The 25607-nt window shown below is 37.0% G+C and overlaps 1 protein-coding gene across 2 annotated transcripts in view; it reads right to left on the bottom strand.

The window, feature by feature from the left end:
* Positions 1-22780, bottom strand: part of TTC29 (tetratricopeptide repeat domain 29) — a 237582-nt gene extending 214802 nt beyond the window's left edge. Inside the window, exons 1-3 of one of the 2 annotated variants that reach the window (XM_032246444.1) lie at positions 22624-22780; positions 16489-16586; positions 13703-13786 (exon numbers count right to left, since the gene is read on the bottom strand). In XM_032246444.1, the coding sequence (XP_032102335.1) occupies positions 13703-13786; positions 16489-16580 (176 nt within the window). In that variant the 5' untranslated portion in view covers positions 16581-16586; positions 22624-22780. Of the gene's footprint in view, positions 1-13702; positions 13787-16488; positions 16587-21937; positions 21996-22623 lie in introns of those variants that run through there. The other variant, XM_032246443.1, reaches the window with a different exon arrangement.
* Positions 22781-25607: the final 2827 nt, after the last annotated feature.

Here is a 25607-nt window from a genome sequence, read left to right as displayed (position 1 = left end):
GATTCAGTATTTTAACAATATCAATTCTCCTAAAATAACATATAAATTTAGCACTATCCCAATAAAAGCTTAATGATATTTTCCCAATTCTTGACAAGACAATTCTAAAAATCATATAAAACAGTGAATATACAAGAAAAACTTTATCATTTGGAACAAAAGGGACTGTCTGCCAGACATATTAATGCATTTCAACTATATTAATAAAAATATTAGTGGCATTAATATAAGAAGAGGCAAATAAATCAATATAACAGAATATATATGTACATGTATATGTATATATATATATGCATACACACATGGAAATTTGGCATTTTTGAAGCATTTCAATTCAAGGGAAAGTTTTTAGGACAACTTATTTGCAAATATCACTGCTTTTATTTTTTAGACTAATATTTTATATTCAACATATAACATCTATTTAGCATGTAGCATGTGTTACAGTACTTTTCTGCATTTAATAGTATACTTAATATACTTAAATTACAGTTTCCTGATCATTTCCTTAACCCTAAGTAGAATATGTAATAGGTTTATATTAATTAACATTATCATGATCTTTCAGCTGCTTAATCATATTATTTGCTACAAAATTAGTTGAGAAGTGTTTCCTCCTCTTCTATTTTCTTGAAGAGTTTGTATTGAGTTTGTCATTATTTCTTCCCCTAACATTAGGTAGAATTCATTAGTGGAGCCACATGGGCTTGGAATTTTCTTTGTAGAATGTTTTCTTTAACTATCAATTCAATGTCTTTAATAAATATAAATCTATTCTGTATCTATTCTATGTAAATAAACTTTGGCAGTGTCTTTTGAGAAATTTAACCATTTCATCTAAGTCGTTGAATTTATCAGCATAAAGTTTATCTCCTAATAGCATTTTAATATTTGTGTAATCTGTAGTGATATACATCTCTTCTCATTTCCTAAAGTGGTAAACTGTGTCTTCTATTTTTCTCTGATCAGTTAGACTAACGGTTGATCAGTTTTGTTTCAAAGAACCAGCTTTTAGTTTCATTGGGTTTTTTGTTTGTTTCCTGCTCTCATTTTACTATTCCTTTGTCTCTACTAACTTTGAGTTTAATTTGCTTTCTTTGTCCGATTTTTAAAAATGAAAGTTTAGAGAATTACTATTGGACATTTATATTTTTCTAATAAAAGCATTTTAATGCTATAAAATTCCTTTTAAGCACTGTTTTAGCTGTATCCTACAAATTCTGATATGCTGTGTTTTCTTTTTCATTCAGCCGTCTCTAATTTGACTGGTGATTTCTTCTTTGATTCATGGGTTATTTAGAAGTATATCGTCTTGCTTCCCAACTTGGGAAGATTTTTCCAAAACTCTTTCTGCTATTATTTTTAATTAAGTTAATTATTTGAGATTAAGTTGGATTAATTAACTTAATTATTTGAAATATTTGAAAATAATTGTGTTCTTGTAAAAGAACGTAATTGGAAGGATTTAAATTCTTTAAACACATTAAAATTTGTTTTATGGCTCAGACTAAAATCTACTTTGATAAATCTTCCATGTACAGTTGAATATAATGTGTTCTACTGTTGTTTGGTAGAATATTCTGTAAGCGTCAATTATTCAAGGTGATTGAAGGTGTTGTTCAAGTCTTCTATATTCCTACTGGTTTTTCTACCAGTTATTGAGACAGACAGTGATGTTGGAATTTCCAACCAAAATTACAGGCTTTTCTAATCCTCCTCTTCCTTCTATCAGTTTTGGTTTAACATTTTTGAAGTCCTGTTATCAGAAGCACAAACATTTTGAATTATGTCCTCTTGATGTGCCAACACCTTTTATCATTATAATGTCATTTTTCCATAGTGATATTTCAACTGCTTTCTGAAAACATATTTCTGAAATTTTGAGAGCTCTAATTTGTTTCCTTTCCTTTCTCACCACGATAAGAATTTATTGTCCTTTGTACTTCTGTGTGGCCATTTCAAATATAGAAAAGAAATGAGCTTAGTCATTTATCTTGACCTTGACATTGATGTGGAAAAACCTTAAGCCAAATTAACTTTCAATAAAACAATTCCCTTATTCCCCAATGCATTTCTTTGGCTTCTTTGGTTTAGGATAAAAAAATTGTTTCAGACAAGCTTAAGTAAAATGATTTCATGGAAATCTGAATCATGATTGTAGAACAACTGAGTTCTGGTAGAGCTGAACTCCAAGGGAGGTTCTGGATCCAGGGTAGTCCTGGAAATACTGGAAAAGTCTGAAAATTGATTTCAAATGTATGTCATCCATTTGCTTTCCAGCTTATTCATTCCTTCCTCTCTTTGAACCATCTTTTTTTCCTACTGCATTGCTTCTGCTTCTTTATAACAATAGATTGCCTTGGTCAAATTACTTAACCTCTTTATTCCTTGGTCTCTGGGAGTAATAAGGGTTATGGTTCATAGGGTTGTTGTAGGGACCATTTAACACAGAGAACAGCAAACAGTGATCATTTATTTTGCCTGTTTCTATCTTGTTTGAAAGAAAACATAACGAGGAGATATAATATTTATGACAAGCTGTCTAAATAACTATTTTGTTACATTAGGTGTGCAAATTTTTCTTATATAAGATAATATAATAACTTTCTTTTGGAATTTAGTACCAGGAAAATGCTTGTCTCTCTTAAAGAACTGATGTGTGCCTTTTCATCAGGTAGTGAGGATTCTGTAGTTCTTCACATCTTCCTTTTTTTTTTTTTTTTTTGAGACGGAGTTTCGCTCTTGTTACCCAGGCTGGAGTGCAATGGCGTGATCTCGGCTCACCGCAACCTCCGCCTCCCGGGTTCAGGCAATTCTCCTGCCCCAGCCTCCTGAGTAGCTGGGATTACAGGCACGCGCCACCATGCCCAGCTAATTTTTTGTATTTTTAGTAGAGACGGGGTTTCACCATGTTGACCAGGATGGTCTCGATCTCTTGACCACGTGATCCACCCGCCTCGGCCTCCCACAGTGCTGGGATTACAGGCTTGAGCCACCGCGCCCGGCCTACATCTTCCTTTTTGCTCAGTGTGCCCAGAAGTTGAGAGAGAAACTTAACGTTCCCTCATGGTAACTATAGTAATTCCAGTGGGGAGCATATATACATACTTTCTTTATTTGCCTTCTGTTTTCTAGTTATAATCTGAAAGTTGTGTAATACAAAGTTTTAACTTTTTCTTTAATCCATTCTGGAAAGAAAGTCAGCAAGAAAAAAAAAAGTGTTATTTTACTTAAGTCAGAGGCCTAAAAAGTGAAGAAAACATAATCCCTGCTTTCAAAGACTCCAGTCTAGATCAGAGTTCATTCCTCATGCAACTCACATTAAGAAAAAATACAAAAATTAGCCGGACGTGGTGGCACATGCCTGCAATTTCAGCTACTCGGGAGGCTGAGGTAGGAGAATCACTTGAACTCGAGAGGTGGAAATTGCAGTGAGCTGAGACTGTGCCGCTGCACTCCAGCCTGGGTGACAGAGCAAGGCTCAATCTTAAAAAAAAAAAAAAAAAAAAAAAGACACTTACATTGCAATTAAGCAAATGTAGAAATATGTGTGTGTAATATGTTAAGCCAATGTTTAAAAGCATAAATATGCAAAATATTCCAATCAGTTTATGATTATTAATTAATTATCATAACCATTTTAGGAAACAGGCCCTATTATTATTATTTTTTTCAGATTAGGTAACTGAGGTACAGAAAGGTTAAGTAACTTCACCAAAGTAAACCAGTTACTTTGTTAATGAGAGTAAAGCTGGGATTGGAGTCCAGGGAGTTTGGTTTAAAAACTCATGCTCTATTCCATTACACATGGCAGCCGCCCAATATTTAGCTTTCCTCTATGCAATGCATTCTTTTCTATCCTATTTGTCTATACCCTTTTTCCATTTTTTAAATTCTGGCCATGATCCCCAAACTGATGGGTCACAATCACTACCCACTAGTGACTCACAATCTATATACTATCCACACTATAGTACATACATACATAGTATACAGCATACTGTAGTATGTTAAATATCAGTAAAGGGAAAATAAAACACCTGTACATGACTGTCAGTGGCCATCAAGAGAGTTCAAACAGGAGCTCTGCATTCTACCAAGTGGATCAAACGAGACTTCACAAAGCAGGAAACAGTTAAGTTGAGGCTGGAAGACAAATAAAAGTTTGCCCAGTACACAAGGCATGAGAGAAAGTGGAGAGCTTTCCATGCAGAGCACATGCGCAAGGATACGAAGGGGTAAAAGACCATGGGCTCTCATTCCCATGAGCTAAGCACCGTATGAGTAGAGTACCAAGGATGCACATACGAGCAAAGCAGCAATGGCCCCAGCCCTCTTGAAGCTTGTAGTCTAGTAGAGGAAACAATCACACTAGCAATGGCAATACAGTGCTCTAAGTGTACTGGAGATGACAAGATAGTAGCAAGTTTATCTGATACACTCTAGCCATTTAGGAATGAGTAAGAGTCATGAGACAGTAAGGGGAAAAATCATTCTAGGCCAAGAGAATGTCAACACACTAAGAATGACAGATGAGAGAAAACATAGATTAATGAAGACCTGAGTAATTTCAGAGGCAGAATGGTATAATGGTCCGAGAATGAGTGCTAGACCCAGACTGCCTAGATTCAAAATCAGCTTTTCTACTTATCTGTGTGTCCTTGGGAAAGTTACTTAATATCTCTGTGCATCAATTTTTAGCTGTAAATTGAAGTAATAAATAGTTTTTGGGAATTAAACGAATACATATGAGGAACTTAAAATAATACCTGAAACATAGGAAGTGCTCTACAAATATTAGTCATTACAATTATTTTTACAAGAAAATAAATTTCAAAGTGGGAATAGAAGGAATTAAACTGGAAACATCCAAGCACTGGCTGGGATGAGGTTGGCTTTAATTAAGAAGTATTTATTGAGTCCCTACTATGTGGATACTGTTACAGGTGCTGGAGACACAGCAGTGAAAGAGACATCTCTCTAGTTACTCAGTTACTCAGTTCAGAAGGAGTCATTTTTGATCTATTCATTTACTTATTTGCCATGTTTATTTCATTAGTAAGCTCTGATCTCCCTATCACTTAAATATATTCTAAATTAGACCACTTTTCATCATTTCCAGTATATCTGCCCTGGTCAAGCCACCATCATCTTTTGCTTGGGGTGTTGCCCAGGTGAATATCCACAGAGCACAACAGCCTTGAGTAATCCTCTTAAAATAAAGTCACATCATGTCATTTCCCTGCATAAAATGAGCCAAAGGTTTCCTAGCATACTTAGAAGAAAATTTAGGCTTTTTGGAAATTATCCTGACCCAATAACTTCTGATCCCTTAGGAACAAAGTGAAGGGAATTTTTAAAAATCCAAAAAGCATAAAAGAGATTTGGAAAGATTCTTATTGATCATCTAAGAGTTTTGGAAGATACTATAGTAATTAATAAGTAAATTAATAAACAATTAATTTTTATTAATTTAAGGACAGAGGCAATCGACATTGGTAAATTTCCAAACAACTCAAATCTTTCAATATATAAACCTAGACTAAAACAAAAACTAATAAAGCAAAACATGTAATTAAAACTTTTCTAAAATATATTACTCATTTCCTGCCATATGAAACAGAGTATGGTGAACAAAATAATGCTTTGCTATGAATTCTGTTATTTAATTTCAATACAACGTAAACACACTGAAAAGGGTGGTTGCAGGACCCAGTCACGCCTTGCCCTTGTTCCCAGACAGTCTGTCCTTTTCATAGTAGCCAATTCTTTTACCTTCCCCATGTCAGCTAGTATTTGAGTATTTGAGCTTCCTCCTCACAAATTTAATTTACCTAAAAGTAGGAAAAACAGAATGTTGCCATGATTATTGCCAGAAAGCAATATAGGCAAGCTAGTTAAACAGGAAAACCTCATTGTATATGCAAGTCTAAGTCGACAGACTTGGCCTAAGGATGCCTCCACAGCCCTCCTGACAGTAAAATATGTAGGCTATTTTTCTGGAGGTTTTCTCTTTTGTTTTCTCAAGGTTTACGTGCATATACTGATGTTGGTTAAACTAAATATGATATCTGAATTACTGACGTATCCCTGATATCTTCTTATGAAGGAACTGTCAAGTTTTGCCTGCACTGTGTGGATTGCGGGGAAGAGAAGAAGCAGCTTCTCTACCTGGATTTTCTGGCTATACAGTATCTGTGATATGCAATACAGCCAAATGCAACTGAGTAGGCATGCCTGTATTTATTATGGCTTAACATGCTTACACTTTGGCTTGAAGAGAAGCACTTAAAATATATTGCAAGATTTTTATATAGTGATATGTAGAAAATTGAGATTAATAGTTAAAGCACAGAGTTTGAAGATGTTGATACACACAAACATGCACACACACAGTATATATATTTATAAAGATTATACCACACATATTTGTATTTGTGTGTACGTGTATATACATATATATGTGTGTGTACATATATATATACACACATACATATATATCTTAATAAGTTGCCTTCCTAGATCAAAAAACTGTGATCATATTTTAAATGGCCTCGGACAGTCACTGAAATACAAATATGAAGTTTTAAAAGTTTCCAAATAATAAAAACTATCAAGAAAAAGTATCTCCTACAGACTTATATTCTATTTTTTACTTCTTGTAACTAGACATTTAAATGCTTTTATTTTAAAAGAGAATAAAAAAATATTAAAAATAACAAAAGAGAATGATAATGCTGTTGCATTATCATTTAATCTGGAGGTGGGCATCACCTGATTATACTTCCCAGAAAAGTCCCTGGTCTGGTAACATCTGTGGAGACCCTGGCAAAGGAAAAAAGTTCTTGTGAACCCATAACTTGGTTTTGCTTTAAGTAGTGAGATGATGACACTGGTTATTACAGCATCTCCAATTTCCAACTTAGAAAACAGGACAGGATACGGGGATAGGCCAGGGCAGGGGATGATTTTCACACAGTTGCAGTAACCTCATTAATTTTAACAATTGTTTTTAGCCACAATGGAGACTTGAAAGGGTACAAATAGTTTTTAATCCTTCCTGTTTTCTTAATACAGAAAGAACACTATATCAAAGACAAAACTCAACATAATAAAACCACCTTGCCCTATACATTGACAGTGATGTGGCTGGATCATTTTTTATCCCACTAACTGACAGTTCTGGCTGATTCATCCACAGGTACTTAGATGCTTGTCTCCTTTTCTCTTTTTTTATTTATTACTTTGTCCTATGACACTGAAAAAGGAATTTCCCAAATGGTTTTTAAATAGAGAAGTGTATTTTGCACCTACAGGCTTATGGGCTGTTGTAGGAAGAACCACATCCTCTGCCTATATTCTGTGTATTTCTAAAACTGTGAGTTTATCTGTACATTTCTGAAAAGTTTTTATTACAACTTGAAATTAAAAAAAAAAAAAAAAAACTGGCTAGCCATGGTGGTTTACAGCTGCAATGCCAGCACTTTGGGAGAGTGAGGTGAGAAGACTGCTTGAAGCCAGGAGTTCAAGTTCAGTCTGGGCAACATTAGTGAGACCATGTCTCTCAAAAAAAGAAAAAAAAAAAAGTCCCCTCATTGATTAGTATTCAGTTTGAAATATATCTTATTTAAAACTCTGCCTTTAGAACATGATGAAAATGATACTTAGTAAAAAGCAAAAGATGCAACTATACATATTTAAAGAGAAATGATAAATTAATATTACTACATAAATCAACACATAAAGTTAATGCAAAATATTTAAGTTATTTATACTATTAATAAATGCTTAAAAGCCAAAGAAAAGTGAGCAATGATAATTAATGATAATAGTCTGAATTGAGTGTCATCTACACATGTTTCATACAGAGAATCTCATTTAATCCTTGTAAGAATTTCTCGTTATTACGCTCTTCAAATAGTTGTGAAAAGCAAAGATTGGAGAAAGCAGGTAACATCGTTAGGACAATACAGGTGTTAAATAACAGCCAAGTTTCCAACTGCAGAAGAAATCAGCTCCTATAACAGCCAGAGCTGCAAGTCATGATTCCCATTCTTTCCTTTCAGAAGCATTTTTTTAAATGTTTATTAGAGCTGCTAAGCTTAAACATCATATGTGGAAACAGTATTTTAAAGCAAACTCCTAAAGGACACCAAGATATAAATGCCTAAGAAACTGGCATTTCTATGTTCTGTTGACATTTGAAATCTTTTCTTTTATCTCTATATTTGGTTTTGGTGAAAATCTGAGACATTTATATACACCTAGTGAACATTATTATTTTATTCCGTCTTGTTTTGCTTTTTAAAAAGCTCCTTCCAACTACATTTTTTAAATTCCCCAATTTTAAACTTTATTGATATCAGTCTTTGTCCCCTTCTTCTTTCCACTTTTTCTTCTCCTTCTTCCCTTCCTTCTCCTCCTCCTTCTTTTTCTTTCTCCTTTTCTTTTAAATCATGGCCAGTCTTTTTATTCCTGGTTTCACATCCTAGTGATCTGATCCAGAACACAATGCCAGAATTTTTTTCAAAAAGAAGTGCCACTCCCTCTCTCTTCCCATCTGCATTGCCTATAATTGCTTATTTTTAAAAAATATTCATGAGAAAGGAAGAAATTTTCTCTTCATTTTGGAGCACCAAAATCTTCTTTGTCTTGAATCAGGAAAGAGATCTTAAAATCCAATTTACTACCTAGAAGGAAACAGGAGTTCTTCCTTCTCCTGCCCATCTATCTCTGTCTCATCTGGAGATTGGCAGCTGGCTTCTTCAGGAAGTTAATTTGCAAAGATTTGTTGAGAATTTAACTTGTTACTTTACACCAAAGAGCAAACTTTTTTAAAAAGAAACCAGAATGATTTCACAAAAATTTTCAAAAGTAAACAAAAATGAATGAAACAGAGGAAGAGCACACTTGAAAGGATTTAAATTCTAATAAAGAATTATGGAATATTGTATCTTGAATAAATGACTTCATCTTGTTCCATATGTTTAGAGTGCCAAGGCATTGGGCAAATCCAGCAGCCAGATTTGCATATAAAAAGTGTATTTGTCGTTCATAAAAGCACCTTTGGAAGAAAATTTTTAAATTAAAAATGAAAACCTAGTCTGCAAAAAAAAAAAAAAAAAAAGACCGGCAAAACACCAATTTACTTTGAGAAAGTATAATACAATTCAAAATGAGGCAGGAGAAAAAGGCTTTAAAAGATGTAAAAGTAAATTGTTCTTTGTTTCTTTAGACTCAAACTCACTGAATATAGTAACGAACAGTCCTAACTGCCACTAAGCTTACTGACAAAATGCCGCTCAATAAACACCCACTGATGATGCTAAAAATAAGATATTTGGAAAGAAAGTAACATGATAGATGCACACAGTTTTGAACCAAATATATTCTTCCACCTGAAAGAACTTGATATCCGAAGCAGAAAATAATATTGAGTAAATTAACATACTCTGTCCCCAGATAATTTTGTTTCCTCATATCCATAGCTAAAACTGTAAACTGCCCTCTAGAAATGTTTATTTGAATCTATAAATGACTCTTTTATTACTTAGCTACTCAAAGTAATTATGATATGATAATAAGTGATATTTTAGGTTCTTTTTGAAAACAATGCATTCTGATAATACTATACAGAATTAAAAACCCAAAGTACAGAAACTCTTCTGACATGACTTTCTTTACTTGCTCAGTTAGATAGTAGCAGTGAAATATTTGAAGTTCACTGCTAAGTCAAATTTGACTTAAAGTTTAAAGTCAAATCATCATTATCAAATATGGAATGTGAATACAACAGATTTGATTTTTTTAAATGCACCTATAAGGCACAACAATAATCTAGTCACATAGAAAGTAATGAAGCATACTGAAATTTCTTCTGTGAATGTAGATGATGGAAAACCTAGAACCCCTTTGCCTTAGAAAGATTCTACCCACTCCAAAGTAAAATAAACCCCCACCACTTGGATTTGGTCATTCCAGTGACAGCTATGTGTTAGCTTGTCCTGCTTCTTACTTATTTCCATTTTATTATGAGGTCAAGAACCGGCTCACTGTGGAGATCACATTTAAGGTGACACATGCATAATAAGAAGTGTCAGCAATAAGGCCACATCGGCAGTAGGGAGTGGTAGACAGAAAGAGAGAGACGGTCAGAAAGGCCAGTAAAGTCCAGACCATGCACAGCTTCAGGGCCAGGTGAGGAATAGGAAACTATTGGCAGATTTTAAGCAGGGGAGTGTCATGATCTAATGTTTCCAAAAGACCACTCTATCAGGAGTGTGGTGGAGTGAGTGGATGTGGGAAGAGCAGTTAGAAGACTATTCAAGTGATTTCGGCAGACGTGATGGCAGTCGTGTGATGAAGACCAGGAGATGACCCCGGGATATATTCTGGAGTTGTATCTGATACGGCATACTGATGGATTGGGGTGGGGTAGCAGTAAGCCAAATAAGACTCAAGGCTGCCTTGGGATTATTTACCGAATTGAGGAAAGGCTGTGGGAAGAATACTGGGGATAGGAAAAAATGTAGGGCTGAAGCAAGAGTCCAGTTTTGGGTTATATTATCCTTAGAATGTCTGTGATATATCCAAGTGGACACATCAAGGAGGAAGTTGGATCTAAAAATTTGCAGCTTAATGGAGAGGTCGGTGCTGGATTTATAAATTGAGTAGCCATCAGGTTATTGCTAATATTTAAAGCTACAAAACTGGATCCAGGTTGAGAGTGTGGCTGAAGTACACCTAGAACCCAGCCTTTGGGCACCACTGAGAGTTTGGAAAGAGAAGGCCATCCAGCAAAGAAGACTGAGGTGCCCCAGTGTGGGGGAAAACCATAGAACACGGCATTTTGGAAGTTGCAAGCACAGAATGTTCAAGAAGATGAGAGTGTTCAACTCTGTCAAATGCTGTGAAGACATAAAGCAAGCTGGGAACAGAAACATAACTATTAGATGTGGTAAAAATAGGGGTCATGAGTAGCCCTAACACAGGATATCTGTAAGTATGAGGGCTGGAAACCTATTTAGAGTCAACTGAGGCAAAAATGAAAAGTGAAAATATTAAGACAGCACTTCTGCTGGCTGTGAAGGGTAGAGAAAAATGGGATAAAACCTGGAAGGGGATAAGTTGTCAAGAAAAAATTTGAGTAGAAATGAATACCAGTGAGATTGATTCAATGAAAAAGGAAAAATTGAAGGTGTAGGAGAGAAACAAATGTAGCTGCAGGAGGAAGTCTTGGAGTAGGTGAGAGGGGATAAAATGCAGAGCACAAGAAGAGGGACCAGGCTTAGATGACAGTAGGAACTTTTTACCCATCACATTGTGAGGAAAGTCACAGAGTATGAGTTTGCACATAAGTCGGGTGGTATATTTTGGGGTACATGATGAGAGGTCATTTTGAAACTAGACATAGAACATACGCATATTATGTGATAGCAAAGCCAGTGTACATCAGCTGCATTAATGAGTATACACAAACGTATCAATCACCATCTTAAAGACAAATAAGGCAGTACAGAGAGGGATTTGAGGATATGTTTTAGACATTGCTTTTGCCTGATTTGATTCTTCGGTTTCTACCCATTACATCTTCATATACTAAAGATCTATGACTTAGCAGTTGGATAATTTTATAATGCTACCAGACAGGGAGCCAAACTCAAAATCTATCTCCCTTGAGAAGTTCTATCCTATTGTCTTAGTCTTCTCTGATTGTTTCTTGACCTCTAAGCTGCACCTCACAGTACAGTTGGCACTGAGTCATTTCATGTTTGTCCCTTGCTCATAGACCTTATTGTCTCAAATAGATGTTAAGCTTCCAGGATGGGGCCAAGTATTCTACAATAAAATATCATTGTCTCTCCCACTGTGAAAAACCTAGTGTTAGATATAAAGTGAGTACTTAATAAGTGATTGTTGTTCAATTTATCTTTTTAGAGTTGAATGGCTATAAAGTTTTATGCAGTAATTCCTTGGCTAACAGACTATGCATAATTCCTCATGGCACCTGCAGGGCATTACTGGGAGATGCCGAAATCATTCATCACTTTTCTCCTTTTTATGCTATTCAATTAGTCTGTCTAGGGCAAAGTCTAGTATGTGTATCAATCAAAAGCATAATAATGACCTGTGTACAAGTAATCGCCATGCCAATGATTTGCATCTACCATCTTACAGAAAGAGCTTTAGTCTAAGGAGGCACTGAAGTGAAGTAAACTTTAAGAAGAATATTGTAGTAAGGACTGATAATTACCCAGTGTTACTGTTGTCAATAGTGTACAGATGAATTTGAAATCAATTTGGCAATATCTTTAGTGGAAAAATAATATTAAGAGAATACTCATCACCATAGCCTATTTTGCACTGTCTTAGATAAAACTTTTCTTCAGCCTGCACTGAAAGCTTAAATGTCAGTAGACTTTTAGTATATGGACTTTTGGTTTGTTGAAATTATGTGTAGCATGTTTAATTTTTAATTTAATTCCAATTCTTAAGCCCATTAAAACTATTTGGATATAATATTTGATCAGAATGTAAATATGGCATATATATTTTTTCTTTTAAGATGCAGTTGTACTATCATACAATATTGACCTTTAATTTTATCTAACAGGTTATCACGGAAAGTTAAAGATTTAATCATCAGAATAGCATTTAATCAAAAGTCCCACATGCTATACACATAGTAGTCTACAGGGCTCTGCAGAAGTGAGTGATTACTGCTACTGTAAAATTTTGTCATTCTATAAAGTAGTCATTGACAAAATAAATGACTGTGTTTTTCCATGTTATATGCAAATTGACAAAGATAATACTATCTGATAAAAAGGAAAACACCAAGAGACTTAGAACTTTAGAACATATGAAACCTACACCAAAATATCATTAGCAACATTTCTTCAGAAGAATCCCATAGCATTAGACATTAATAGATAGAATCTTTTAAAAATATTTGTGGCGTGAAATATTTTAATCGAAACAATGATTTCCATAAGATGTGTGTACATTTACAAGATTTCCACTTTTCAATACTTACATGAAAAGATCTGACGCTCTTTTCTAACTATAGGTAAGAAATATTAAACCTGTTTGGCTATTATTCTAGGTTTCTATTCATTTCTCACTAGCCTACATTGATTTTTGTACTGCTTTTATTCATCCCATAAATTAGTTTCTAACTGGTGATAAAATGTCAACGTTTGTGTTGCATCTAAGAAATAAATCTAGACAATTTAGACTTATTTAAAAATTAACCAATAAACTATGATCCATTGGTTCTTTTCGTGAGTGCTCGGGTGGAAGTGAGACATATTAGTACATTAGTAAGGTGTCTCTTTTTCTTTAATCACCAGGAGAAAAGATACATAAATCTTTTTCTTAAAGCTTTTTTCTTTCCCATGGAGACAACACACCTTAAAATGAAGGTTAATAAGCAATTAATAGCACAGACTTAACTAAATATTGCAAATGTGATAGTATAATATCTTGGTAAATATGGGAATTTTTCAGAGCCATAAAATTAAAGACTTTGATATGTGTGAGATCAATAGACATGACTTATCACTATTTAATATGAGCTTTAATTTTTAAATGCCATGCTCCAATGAAAAAGTATATTACACAGGAAAATTGAAATTTCAATAAAGAATCAAGACAAAAGAAACAAACTTTATATTAAAGTACCTTTAAAGGTTATACTTACGCAGCAACCTCCTCTTTTGACAATCCTTTGAAATTCACCTCTAGATAATGATCTACGTCATCTTTTTCTTTGATCAATTGAGACCTAAATGAAATGGAAAGCAACAATAAAGTACTGCCTTATCAGGTTGAAAAGCTACCAAACATATGAAATGCCACCAGGAGAACAGAAATATTCAGGGTATAATACCATACACAATAAACGCAATAGCTATAGAGTGAGGTTGCTGGTGGATAATTTCAAATTTTTATCTTTCCTGAATGGAAAATGATAGGGAAGAATATTCAACCCAGTATGTAAACAAATAAAATACCAACACCTTGAAATAATTCACTTTCTACTGAAGAGTATTCTCCTCAAAGCTTATAAGATCTTCCATTTTGCTCACATTGTTTCACAGTATAACTTTCCAACTGCTGAAGTTATACATTGTTTGGCACAGAATCCTGAACCAAGAACACCTGTTTGATTCAAATGTGTGACATGAATTTGTTCTAAACATTACTCAATTTTGTCCTGAAATGCTCTTCGAATACATATATATATATATATATATATATATATATTCCTGCTGTTTTCCTGCTGGGCTGTTTTCCTGCTGGGCTGTGGCTCCGTGAGCCCAGGTCTGGGGAAGGTGCTGCTGAGGATGGGCTGTTGGGGTAGGTGTGAGGTCCCAGGACTCCTCCCTTGCATCACAGCTGCAAGGGGAGCACCTTCCAGAGTATGGAGATGGCTGCAGGGTCAACCCCGCAGATGCTCTGCTGACAGTGGGAGCCGATTGTGTATATATATATATATACACACACACATATATTAGACCAAGTTTTGCTCTTGTTGCCCAGGCTGGAGTGGAATGGCACTATCTCGGCTCACCGCAACCTCCACCTCCTGGGTTCAAGCGATTCACCTGCCTCAGCCTCCAAAATAGCTGGGATTACGGGCCCGTGCCACCAAGCCTGGCTATTTTATTTTATTTTATTTTAGTTTTTGCATTTTTAGTAGAGACAGGGTTTCACCATATTGGTGAGGCTGATCTCGAACTCCTGACTTCATGATCCACCCGCCTCAGCCTCCCAAAGTATTGGGATTACAGGCGTGAGCCACCACGCCCGGCCTTGAATAGTTTTTTTAATCACACATAAAACTCAAATTATTAAAGGTTCAAGGTGCAAAGTGATTTTTAAGAAGCCCCTATTAAAAACATATTATACTTGTAGTGTGTTCATTCCTCACATCCTTTTGCACCTTTAAAAATAAGCATGCTATCAACCTCTCCTGACCATGATGATATGGAACTAAACAATGATCTGTGTTTTATTCAGAAACTATTAAAGAATGTTGATACAAACTTTGCCTTTAGTGGGTATGATAAAAATGTTTTTCTTCAATAAAATGAATAAAAGCAAAAGTTTTCTTTAAAACTCATCCTATCTTAAGGGTATGAGATTTGGCTATGCTTTTGCTAACCTTTAAAACAGAATATAATCTCAATTCTTTAAAAAGAGAGAAAGAATAAGCTTTTTCAGACTTTGTAAATATTTTACATTATTCAAAAGTAAAACAAAAAATATGTATGTATATATATTACAGTATACACACATGAATTATGCATTCATTGAAAGATTTCTCTGCTACAGAAAAAAATTTGATTTACTATTTTAAAAGAATTTTTATGTTATTTAGCTGAATGTATTTATTTTGTTCCAGGGGCTTTGGTCTTTCTTAGAAATACTAAAAATGAGGCAGGAGAACAAAGAAGACTCCTAATACTTTGATCATTTTACCTTACAGGAATGGAAAAGTAGGCATAAAAAGAATCTAAACTTACATATACAAACTATTTATATTGGTAAATAATATGTATATTACTAAAAGTCAATAGAATTACAAGGGTCAATTTCAAAGTAGCACAATCAGTTAATATTCATAATTATGACAAAATGTATCAATTTCTCTGTCCTGCATTTCCTCAGTGACAACTTGAGTAGCTCAGCAGCCATTCATGGGCAGCAGCAGTTTGATGATGCATTTCAGGCCCCAGCATCATTTAAGGAGCTGATTCATGCCCTAGAAGTAAGGCTCTACCCTCCTTCTTCCAAAACAGATCAACCCTTGGGAACTTGTGGACTAAAAGCATTACACCTTTCTGTCTGGGCGTGATGGCTCATGCCTACAATCCCAGCATTTTGGGAGGCAAAGGCAGGGGGATCACTTGAGGCTTGGAGTTCAAGACCAGCCTGGACAACATGGTGAAATCTGTCTCTACTAAAAATATAAAAAGTTAGCTGTGTATGATGGTATATGCCTGTGGTCCCAGCTACTCAGGAGGCTGCACCACAAGAATTACTTGAATCCAGGAGGCAGAGGTTGCAGTGAGCCGAGATCATGCCACTGCACTCCAGCCTAGGTGACAGAGTGACACTCTGCCTTAAAAAGAAAAAAAAAAAAGAAAAAACTTTACACCTTTCATTCCCAAAGCTTCTGCTTTCTGTTCTCCATACCCATTTAAAACAGGAAATGTATCTCCAAAACTCTATGGGAACCATGACATGATTACAATTGGAAATAAAATGAGGAAATAAGCAGTAGCTCAATAAATAAATAAATATATTTGCAGGATTTTAATGCAGTTCATAAACGCTTTAGAAACAGATTTCAATATTCTCAATATAACAATGTTTTTCTCTTCTCTTGAAATGATTTTATTTTCTGAGATATATTATTGACATTTCTTACTACAGGAAATTTATTCTGCAGGAAAATAAGTAAAAACCAGGGGCACGTACTTTGAAATTTTCCTGGAGGAGCATGGCAGCTTCTGTCTGGCTAAGGCTGTAAGCTTCGGGCGTATCATGGGCAGTGGGGGCTGAGTGGTCATTTCGGACTACAAAAAGAAATAAGTAGAAATTGTATTTTAAATAATAAATCTTTCAAAGGACCTGTTAAGACATTATTAGAGATTCACAGTCTGTCATCTTAGTTGAGAATGTCTATATGTAGTGCTACAGCTGTGTTATTCAAGAATGATACTCAGTGAGTGGATTCTGCAGGTTGCTTCTCTCATTATTTTCTTCTATTGTCTGCTTTTTGGCCAATTTACTAGTTGTCTGTATCTTCACCACAAAGTAAATAAGAAGAAAATTAGATAAATGCATTGGTGGTTCAGTTGCATCTTAGGTAAGAATTTTGTAAGAGACATGATTGCAATTAAAGAATAAAGATTTTTAGGATAGCTATGGATTTCCAATGTTTATGTGTTGCTTTCCTGTTAGAATCAACAATTGAAAATTGCTCATACTTGCTGTTTTGTAAAAGCCTTACCACTCACAAATAAAGGCTTTCCCTTAGATGTGGTAGATGATAAGAACAATTCTCAACAAGGAGACAGCTACCCTGAGAAAGCACACAGCATAACAATATAATGAATCAGTTAAAAATGTACTGGTTTTTAAAAGTTGTTTAAAACAACTTTATCTCTCACACTTTGCATGGGTCAGGAATAAGGACAGGGTATGATAGGCATGAATTTTTTCTCCATGATGACTGAAGCCTCTGCTGAGAAATCCCAGAAGCTATAGTAACACAATGGTAGGGGACAGGAATCACCTTGAAGTGTCTTACCTCACTTTTCTAGTGGTTGATGCTAACTATTAGCTGGGACACAACTGGGGCTATCTGCCAGAACTCATACATATGGTCTACTCATGTGGCATGGTCTTCCTCACATCATGGCAACCTGAGACTTTTTATGTGGCCGCTTCGGGCTCCAAAGGTAAGTATTTTAGAGAAAAGTCAGGCAGAAGCTATATCCCCTTTTAGGGTCTAGCCTTGGAAGTCACACAGCATCCACTTCTACTATAATAAAAAGTTTGCCCAAATTCAATGCAAATTAACATAGAACCCCTATTGATAGGAGAGCATCAAAGTTTCATTGTATGAAGAAAATATGGCATGGGAGATATTGTTGCAACCCTTTTTAGAAAATGCAGCTTACCACAGTGGTGAGCAATTAGAAGGCAAGTCTATAAAATCAAGTTATCTAAATCTTATTCCAAAAAGGAAGAAATGTAGACATGATGTCTTTGAACTTAGAACAGAAAAATTGTTACATGGTGCAAGGGCTCTCAGATGCAAAAGAACCCATGCTTCTGTTAGAGAGGCATCCCAAAGGCCAGAAGCTCCTGACCCCACCCCCTCTATGTCCACCAGGTTTGACCTCTACTCAGACTCACCAAGCAACTAAAAGGCTTATTTTTAGGTTTTAAATGGCTTTAAAACCTAAAATACTACCTGTGTGACCCAGGGAAAATCACAATAAAATCTGGGTCTTGAATACATTCAGCAGATATTTAGTGAGCTCCTACTTGTTGCCAGGTTCTGTTCTAGGTGCCAAAGATACAGCACTGAAGAAAAAGACAAAACTCTCTAATCTCACAGACTTTGCAGTATGGCAGTAAATATGGAGAAAGACAATACACAAATAAGCAAAATATATAGAACCTCAGGTGTTGATCAGATTGTCTACTGGAAAACAAAACAGGGAACTAGAAACTACCCAACTGCTCACCAATGCCAAGGGGATAAATAAAAGCAGAAGGAGATAAGCTCAAAGACATTACGGAGAATTTTGTTGGGTGTCCCAGCAGTGTAATATCTTGAGGGTTATGGTAAAAATCGGCTTTTATTCTCATTGAGGTAAGAATCCATTGGAGGATACAGAGCATAGAGTTGACACAATCTGACTTTCACCCTGAAAGGATCACTCTGACTTATTTTTTCAGGTTAGGCTGTAGTGGTGAAAAGTGTAGAAAGCAGAGGGGCCAGTTCAAAGCCTCCTGTGAAATACAGAGGAGAGAGGGTGGTGGCTTAGGTAGGAGTAGAGGAGGAGAGATGTAGTCAAACCTGAGATGGAGGCACCTGTGGATGGCTGAGACACAGTATTCCTCTAGTGCTACAAAGCCATGGTGGGGGACGGGTGGGAAGGCACTAAGACAAGAGAAAGTCTTCTGAAATTCATTGTAGAAATAGACAGCTTTGTGTTTCTGAAAAAGATTATTACCCTGGCCTAAAAATAATTGTTTATATAATTAAAGAGAATTCTAATGCATATCAGTGGTTTATTTTAGATATAATAGAATCCTAGTACTACCAGTTTATCAAGGTGTGATATGATCTATGAAGCATAATGCCCACTTTATTTTTATGCAGTTATAGCTTTAAAGTGCACAATCTAAACAGCAAATGTTAGTCTTCTCCTACAGACTAAACATTAGAAACATATTATATTACCCTTCATAACTTTATAACATGATGACATTTTATTAAATTTTAAAAATCGATTTTTCTGGTTAGGTATTATATTAATTAGTTGAGTTACTAGAATAGCGAGAACTTGCTAAATGGCAACATCATGCAGAGCCTACGGTAAGCAGTTACGGCTCATGTGAGCTTTGAAGGGACACCAAAGCTCCCCACATGGGCCTCCCATAAGCTTACTTCAGAGGAGCTATGAAGACTGTTCCATAGTTCCAGCATCTTCCAGTGTTACAGTGAACATCTGAATCATCTAAGTTCTTAACCCAGACCTGTGTAGCCCTAGTAAATTTCAAAAGGGAGAGAGGAAAACAACAACCAAGTTTGCCCCATTTGGGGCATTCCACCCTCTATAAATTTTAGACTCTTTTCTGAAAGGCCCACTTTGCTTGACAAAGCATTAGGCAGCGGGCACTGGGGCCAGGGTAATCTCTTCATACTTGCAGGGGTCTTTGAAGAGTTTACCAAGGAGCTGCAAAATGAGGAACAGTGCTTGCAATTTCCTTGAATACTAAGAATACCCAGCTATTTGTAGACAGATAAAAGGGAGCAGCCCCTAGAGGTGCTGATCCAGCCAACATAGTCCACCCAGGTGTGTATAACTCTCCACCGAAGTTGGCATACCAGCATATTATATAAAATTTATCCTTTTTGATGTTTACTTGATTTAGATGATTTTTGTTAGAAAAATGTAAGCATCTAATAGAAACCAAATGCAAAAGACATACATGGAGAGGGATAAGTCTTTGTCATACAGATCAATTGCAATCTTTTTTTTTTTTTTTTTCAAATTCTGAGTCAACGTTCCTACCATTAAAATTTCAGCTGCCAGTTCCTTCATTTTGCTCTCCTCTGATCTGAGAACATTAGCAGCAGGAGCACCTTTACTCTAAAATTTAATTTAATGTAAGTACTGTAAGCCCTGCTGGCAAGCCTCAAGGCACAAACTCTGAATGGGGGGTGGTCAGAGCTGAATGATAAAGTGGAAAAAAAGTTATCAGAGCTGAATGATAAAGGGGGAAAAAAAGCATGTTGAAAAAAATATCTCTCAATCAATCTATGTTGGAAAGTTTAAGCTTAGAATGAGGACGGAAGTTGAACAGGTTTTCTCTTTGCTTCTAAACCCAACATCCTACCTTGCCTATGCCTATCGGGAAAGTGAATTTTGTTTCTCAGAATCAATACATGGCCACATAACGTATTTTGTTTTACACAACAGATAATGTGTGATCTGACTGATTTTTTTTTTTTTTTTTGAGACAGTTTTGCTCATGTTACCCAGGCTGGAGTGCAATGGTGCGATCTCGGCTCACTGCAACCTCCGCCTCCTGGTTCAGGCAATTCTCCTGCCTCAGCCTCCTCAGTAGCTGGGATTACAGGCAAGCACCACCATGCCCAGCTAATTTTTTGTATTTTTAGTAGCGATGGGGTTTCACCATGTTGACCAGGATGGTCTCGATCTCTTGACCACGTGATCCACCCGCCTCTGCATCCCAAAGTGCTGGGATTACAGGTGTGAGCCACCGTGCCCAGTCCGATCTGAATTTTATGACATAGATAATATTTTGAATGCACCAAATATTTAAAGGGATACTGCAACAAATTACTTTCTAAGTAATCACCATATTTTATGCTTTATCAGTTCAAGAAGGGTTTGCAGTACTTACATTAAATTAAATATCTGTAAAGAAAGCCTTTTGGTCTTTGTTAATATGAGTTGCATCATTTTCTTGGTGTTGGTCAGACAGCATTCTCAGTTCCCGTGTGAGCTCCAACCTAGACTCAACAATGAAGAACGGGACTAGTGCTATGATGACTGACCCAGGCCTGTAGCACAAATGGAGCACATCACCACTAGTTATGGCACCTCATTAGGGTTCTCCAAGATCAATATCTCAGAGGAAAACACACAAGATGGGTGTGACTGCAGGAAGGGAAATTGTTCACGTTTGGGTGAGTACAGAAGAAGAATGAAAAATACCTCTTTGGCTGGCACCAAAATGAGTTTAGCCCCAGAAGCCCAGGCTGAAGCAGCCTGTTAGGAGGACCCAGAGGCAGCTCCTCCAGTGCCAGCAAGTGAGCAGTGTTACAGTGTGGCACCACCGGGTGCCGAGACAAAGATCAAAAGGCCGCCTGAAGCCATTCCACTGTTGGTATTCAGAAGAGATTTGGTGCACTCTTTGATCTGCTGGTTGGTTCTTGTATCACAGTTACAATCTCTAAGTTTGGCCCCCACATGCAAAGACAAATGAGAATGGAGAAATACAGGATGAAAGGTTTGAGAGTGCTAGGTCATGCTGAATGTGTCCCATGGTGTGAGTTTAAATTTTTGGCCCCCAAGTAAAATTCTTCAAAGAGTTACCCTCCTGCCCTCTATCCCCAGAGATGCCTTTGTCAGGAAACACAAAGGAGGGAGGCCTGCTACTGCATAAATGGAGGCTACTTGGAGAATGACTATGTCTGAAGCTGACCAGTATCTCCAGGGTTCAGTCACTTTGGAGTAAAAACTGAGATGAGAGAAATAAAGCCAGTAAACCACTGTAAGCAAGTTTATTATACATCATCAGAAGAGTTCAAAACAGTAGGATTTTACTAAAAATCATTCATAAGAATTAAAACTTTCCATATTATCACAAGCTCTGTTACTATAAAAGTTTAAAGAAAAGTACAGGAGAAATATCACTAATTACGCTCCCTAAGAAAGTTAAAAAATTTGACATAATTAAGTTTATAAAGAGTCACTAAATAATGTTTTATTCCTGGTATAGTAATTTTGGGGCACCTCTGGCACTCTCTCATGGGTAATTAGATAGGCTGTCAAATTAAATAGAAAACACATTTCCTACCAACTGACTTTGATGGTTAAATCACAAAATAAAGCAGGAAAGAGTTTGAAGGCAAGTCATATTTCACTTGACTTACATTTACAGATTACTGCTGATGGTCTCTCCAGGCTTATAGACTTCAGCCTGAAAATCAGGAAGCAAGGAATAACAGCAAAGAAGAAAAGTTTAAAATCAGTCAGTAGTATAACTCCTCTCCCCACCCCAAGTCATGGAACAAGATTCACTTTTACAACAAATACTAAGTTCCTACTATCTAAGTTTAGATGCACTTTTAAAGAAAATCTCCACATATATATAGATCCTATGAGAGAAACTAATCACTATATCAGTGAAATGCCAAAACATCGGAAATATGTATATGTATTGATGTATTTCAACACAAAGTGACATTAGGAATAAGCATTTGTTTGTTCTCTCAAATTTACGAGATAGAGTTACCTTTGCCAAAAAACGAGAACATCTCAGTTCCCTTTCTGTTCCCACCTAGTTCTCAACAGGACTCAAGGACTTATTCCTACTCCTATTTTTTCACTGCTCTCAGAGAGTCAGGTGAACTGGGGAGCAAGAGGAACTGGTGCCTTTCCCTACTTCTCTTTCCATTCGTTTCTTGAGGTAAGTGGCGAGGGCCTGGACTCAGGAAGCTTGATAAAGACTAATGGAGGAAGGTCTGTAGGGGTCGGGGAAGAGGCTGCCTGAAGAACGGCCCGCCTCTACAAGGAGCTGAGGAAGTGCTGCCCCAGCCTCGCCTCTGCCGTCACGAACCTTGGTGCATTGGCCCAGGTGAACAACTCCAGTTTTCTGTTCCGCCGAAGTAAGTCCCCCACCGGCGGCAGGTGCTGGGCGCAGGCGCTGCCCCCTCCTCTCGCTAGATTCTGAGTCCTGGCTCCGCCTAAGCCGGGAGAGGGGACGCCGAGAGCGTCTCCAGGGAAACAGAGCGGCGTGGCGGGGCGGCCGGGGGTGGGGTTAGGCTAAACCGGGGCTAGGGATTGGGGCAGCTCCCAGACGCTTAGGGTTTGGGGGCGGAGCCTGGCGAGGTGGAGCTTACTGATGGCCGCGCGGGGCTTCCAGAGAGCGGAGGCTTTTCAAGCAGGGCTGCTTTCAGAAGTTAGCTCACTTTTAGGCATTTTCTCGTAACCCAAGGGGCTCGAATTTGCCACTTTCATTTCTTTCGTGGCCTTGCATTCTCAGTGTTTTTCATCATTCCCCTTTTGTCCACAGGATTGATGGGAAAAGGCTGAGCTTGGCATTCATGAGCCCGTGACCTGAAGCCACTTTATCCATCTAGCTAAGTCATTCATTCTCCTCTTCCTCAGCCTATGTTGCAGTCAGAACACACACAAATGCCTTTTTCTGTCCTGTCCCCAGAGACAATTCAATTTTGGATTGTGGTTCGTTAAATACTCAAGTCTCTTTCAGAGAATCTCCCTGCATCTGTCCTTATTTTCTTTTGAATTTTTACCTGAAACTCAAGGTTTTATATTTACACTAAATAAATATCATCGTGTTAATTCGGCCCAGCATTCCACTTCTTCTCTCAGACATGAGTGCAAGGAAGTGAGCCTCCCTGCTCATTCCCTCATACATATATGGGGCAAAAAAGTGAGGCTTGCCACTTGATGCTTCTAAAATACAGACGTACTGGAAAGTTAGGCTTTCGTACCTTGTCAACTGTCACACATTGTAGGCGAGTGAGCCAGCAATATTGCTCACACGAATCATTCTATTAACCATAAATCGATTCTATTTGGAGTACAAGCATATCAACCATAACCACGCTTTCATTCTAATATCTAATTTGCTGTAACAAATTACTAAATTATTTCCAAGCAAGTTTACATTATACATTCAATGATCACTGTGAATATATGTGACTGGGCTCTACCCCATCCCCCACATCAGTAAGACTCTCATTCTCTTCTCATCAGTTCATTTTCCAGGTTCAATACCACCTTAACACACTCCACTGTGACCTGTGTAAATTTTCTTTTTCTTGGAGACAAAGTCTCGCTCTGTTGCCCAGGCTGGAGTGCAGTGGCACAATCTCAGCTCACTGCAACCTCCGCCTCCTGGGTTCAAACAATTCTCCTGCCTCAGCCTCCTGAGTAGCTGGGACTACAGGCACCCACCACCATGCCCGGCTAATTTTTGTACTTTTAGTAGAAACAGGATTTCATCGTGTTGACCAGGCTGGTCTCGATCTCCTGACCTCATGATCCACCCACCTCAGGCTCCCAAAGTGCTGGGATTAGTCCTTGCCGCTTTTTCTGACTTTGAGCTTTGTGAATTCCGTGCACCTTCCTTTCTCACAGGAGATTGTCTTTGTTGGCTTTCTAGGTAGTTCCTGCTTGCCTCTTTGGACTTATTTCTCCTACTTGCGGTTTTTTCACTGGAAGTTCTTTGACTAATTCTTTTTTTCCTTCTGTTTAGCATAAAATTCCTTGTTAGAGACTTTGTTTGCAAGTGACAGAAAACTCAAACTGACAAGCAAAAAAGGAAACTGATGACAACCAAAGGATGCCAGATTCAGGTACAGCCTTATCTAGAGACTCAGGCCTTTCTGAAAGCTTTGAGAATTACAGAATACCCCAACCTTTTACTACACAGAATCAATCTCTCCTCCTCTCGCCTCCTCTCTCTTAGACCTATCTTTATTTTATCAGTATAACTTTGCATGGTGTTTGGCTTATGGGAACCAAACTCGCCTGAAAGATTGTGAGCACTTTGAAAGCACAGAGTTTGCCTTATTGATTTCCGAATTTATTTCTGAATTCCCTGAAATAATACAAGGATTAATATTACAGTATGTACCCAAAAATATTTTTCGAATTAACTGAATGAATGACAGAACAGACAGGTTTCTCAAACACATTCTTCCTTGTGTAATTCTTCTCATTGCTTCCTCAACCTTCCCCACCTAGAATTCCAGGGGGGAAGGTCAGGTGATACAATTGATAGTTTAATACTACTATTGACATAACAACCTCTACAGTGTCCTCTTCTATTCTTGCTCTGGACAAATGATTTTAGTTTAGGTCAGCTCCCTAAAGAAGCAAGAGATAATTTTCTAGTGGAAGCCAATTTATCTTAACTGCTCCCCATAATTGTTCTCACAGTGGTTTTGATATCTCAATTATCAGTTTCTATATTAAAATTATTCTGAATCATTCTTGTTTTACTCATGTATTTTACCAAATACATCCCCAAGTAACATGTTAGGAAAGAACATATGAGATAAAATTTTAAGTTCTTTCATGTCTGACAACATCCTTATTTTGCCTATGGTCATTTGGTAGGGTTGCACATTCTGGATTAACAATAATTTCCCTCTGAATTTAGAAGCTATTATAATTTTCACTGTTTTCTAGTAGCATCCAGTGTTAAGGATGAAAAGTCTAGTGGCAATTTTATTTTCCTTCCTTTCTGTGTGATGTAGTAGTAGTACGATCCATATGTAGTGACAACCGCAAATCTGTGTGGCCTATAACAACAAAGTTTATGTACTGACTACCGTACCTCACCATCACAAGTCAGCCTTGGGTTTTGCTCCATGCTATGTCACAACAGAATCAATATGAGAGAACCTCTGCCATGTGGAGGATGGCTGGTCTGTAGCAGAGCGAAGATCATGAGAGTAAACTGTACATTAGCTTTAAAAGCTTCATCCAAAAGGATATCCATCACTTTCACATTTCGTTGGCCACAACTGAAATAGCCAGGCTCAACTTTAAGAAAGCAGGTATCTGCAA

Source organism: Sapajus apella, unplaced genomic scaffold, assembly GCF_009761245.1.
Source record: "Sapajus apella isolate SASKATOON/1434 unplaced genomic scaffold, GSC_monkey_1.0 scaffold61, whole genome shotgun sequence".
NCBI classification, from domain to species: domain Eukaryota; kingdom Metazoa; phylum Chordata; class Mammalia; order Primates; family Cebidae; genus Sapajus; species Sapajus apella.
The sequence above is the reverse complement of the archived record's forward strand: the minus strand, read 5'-3'. Positions and strand labels throughout refer to the sequence as shown.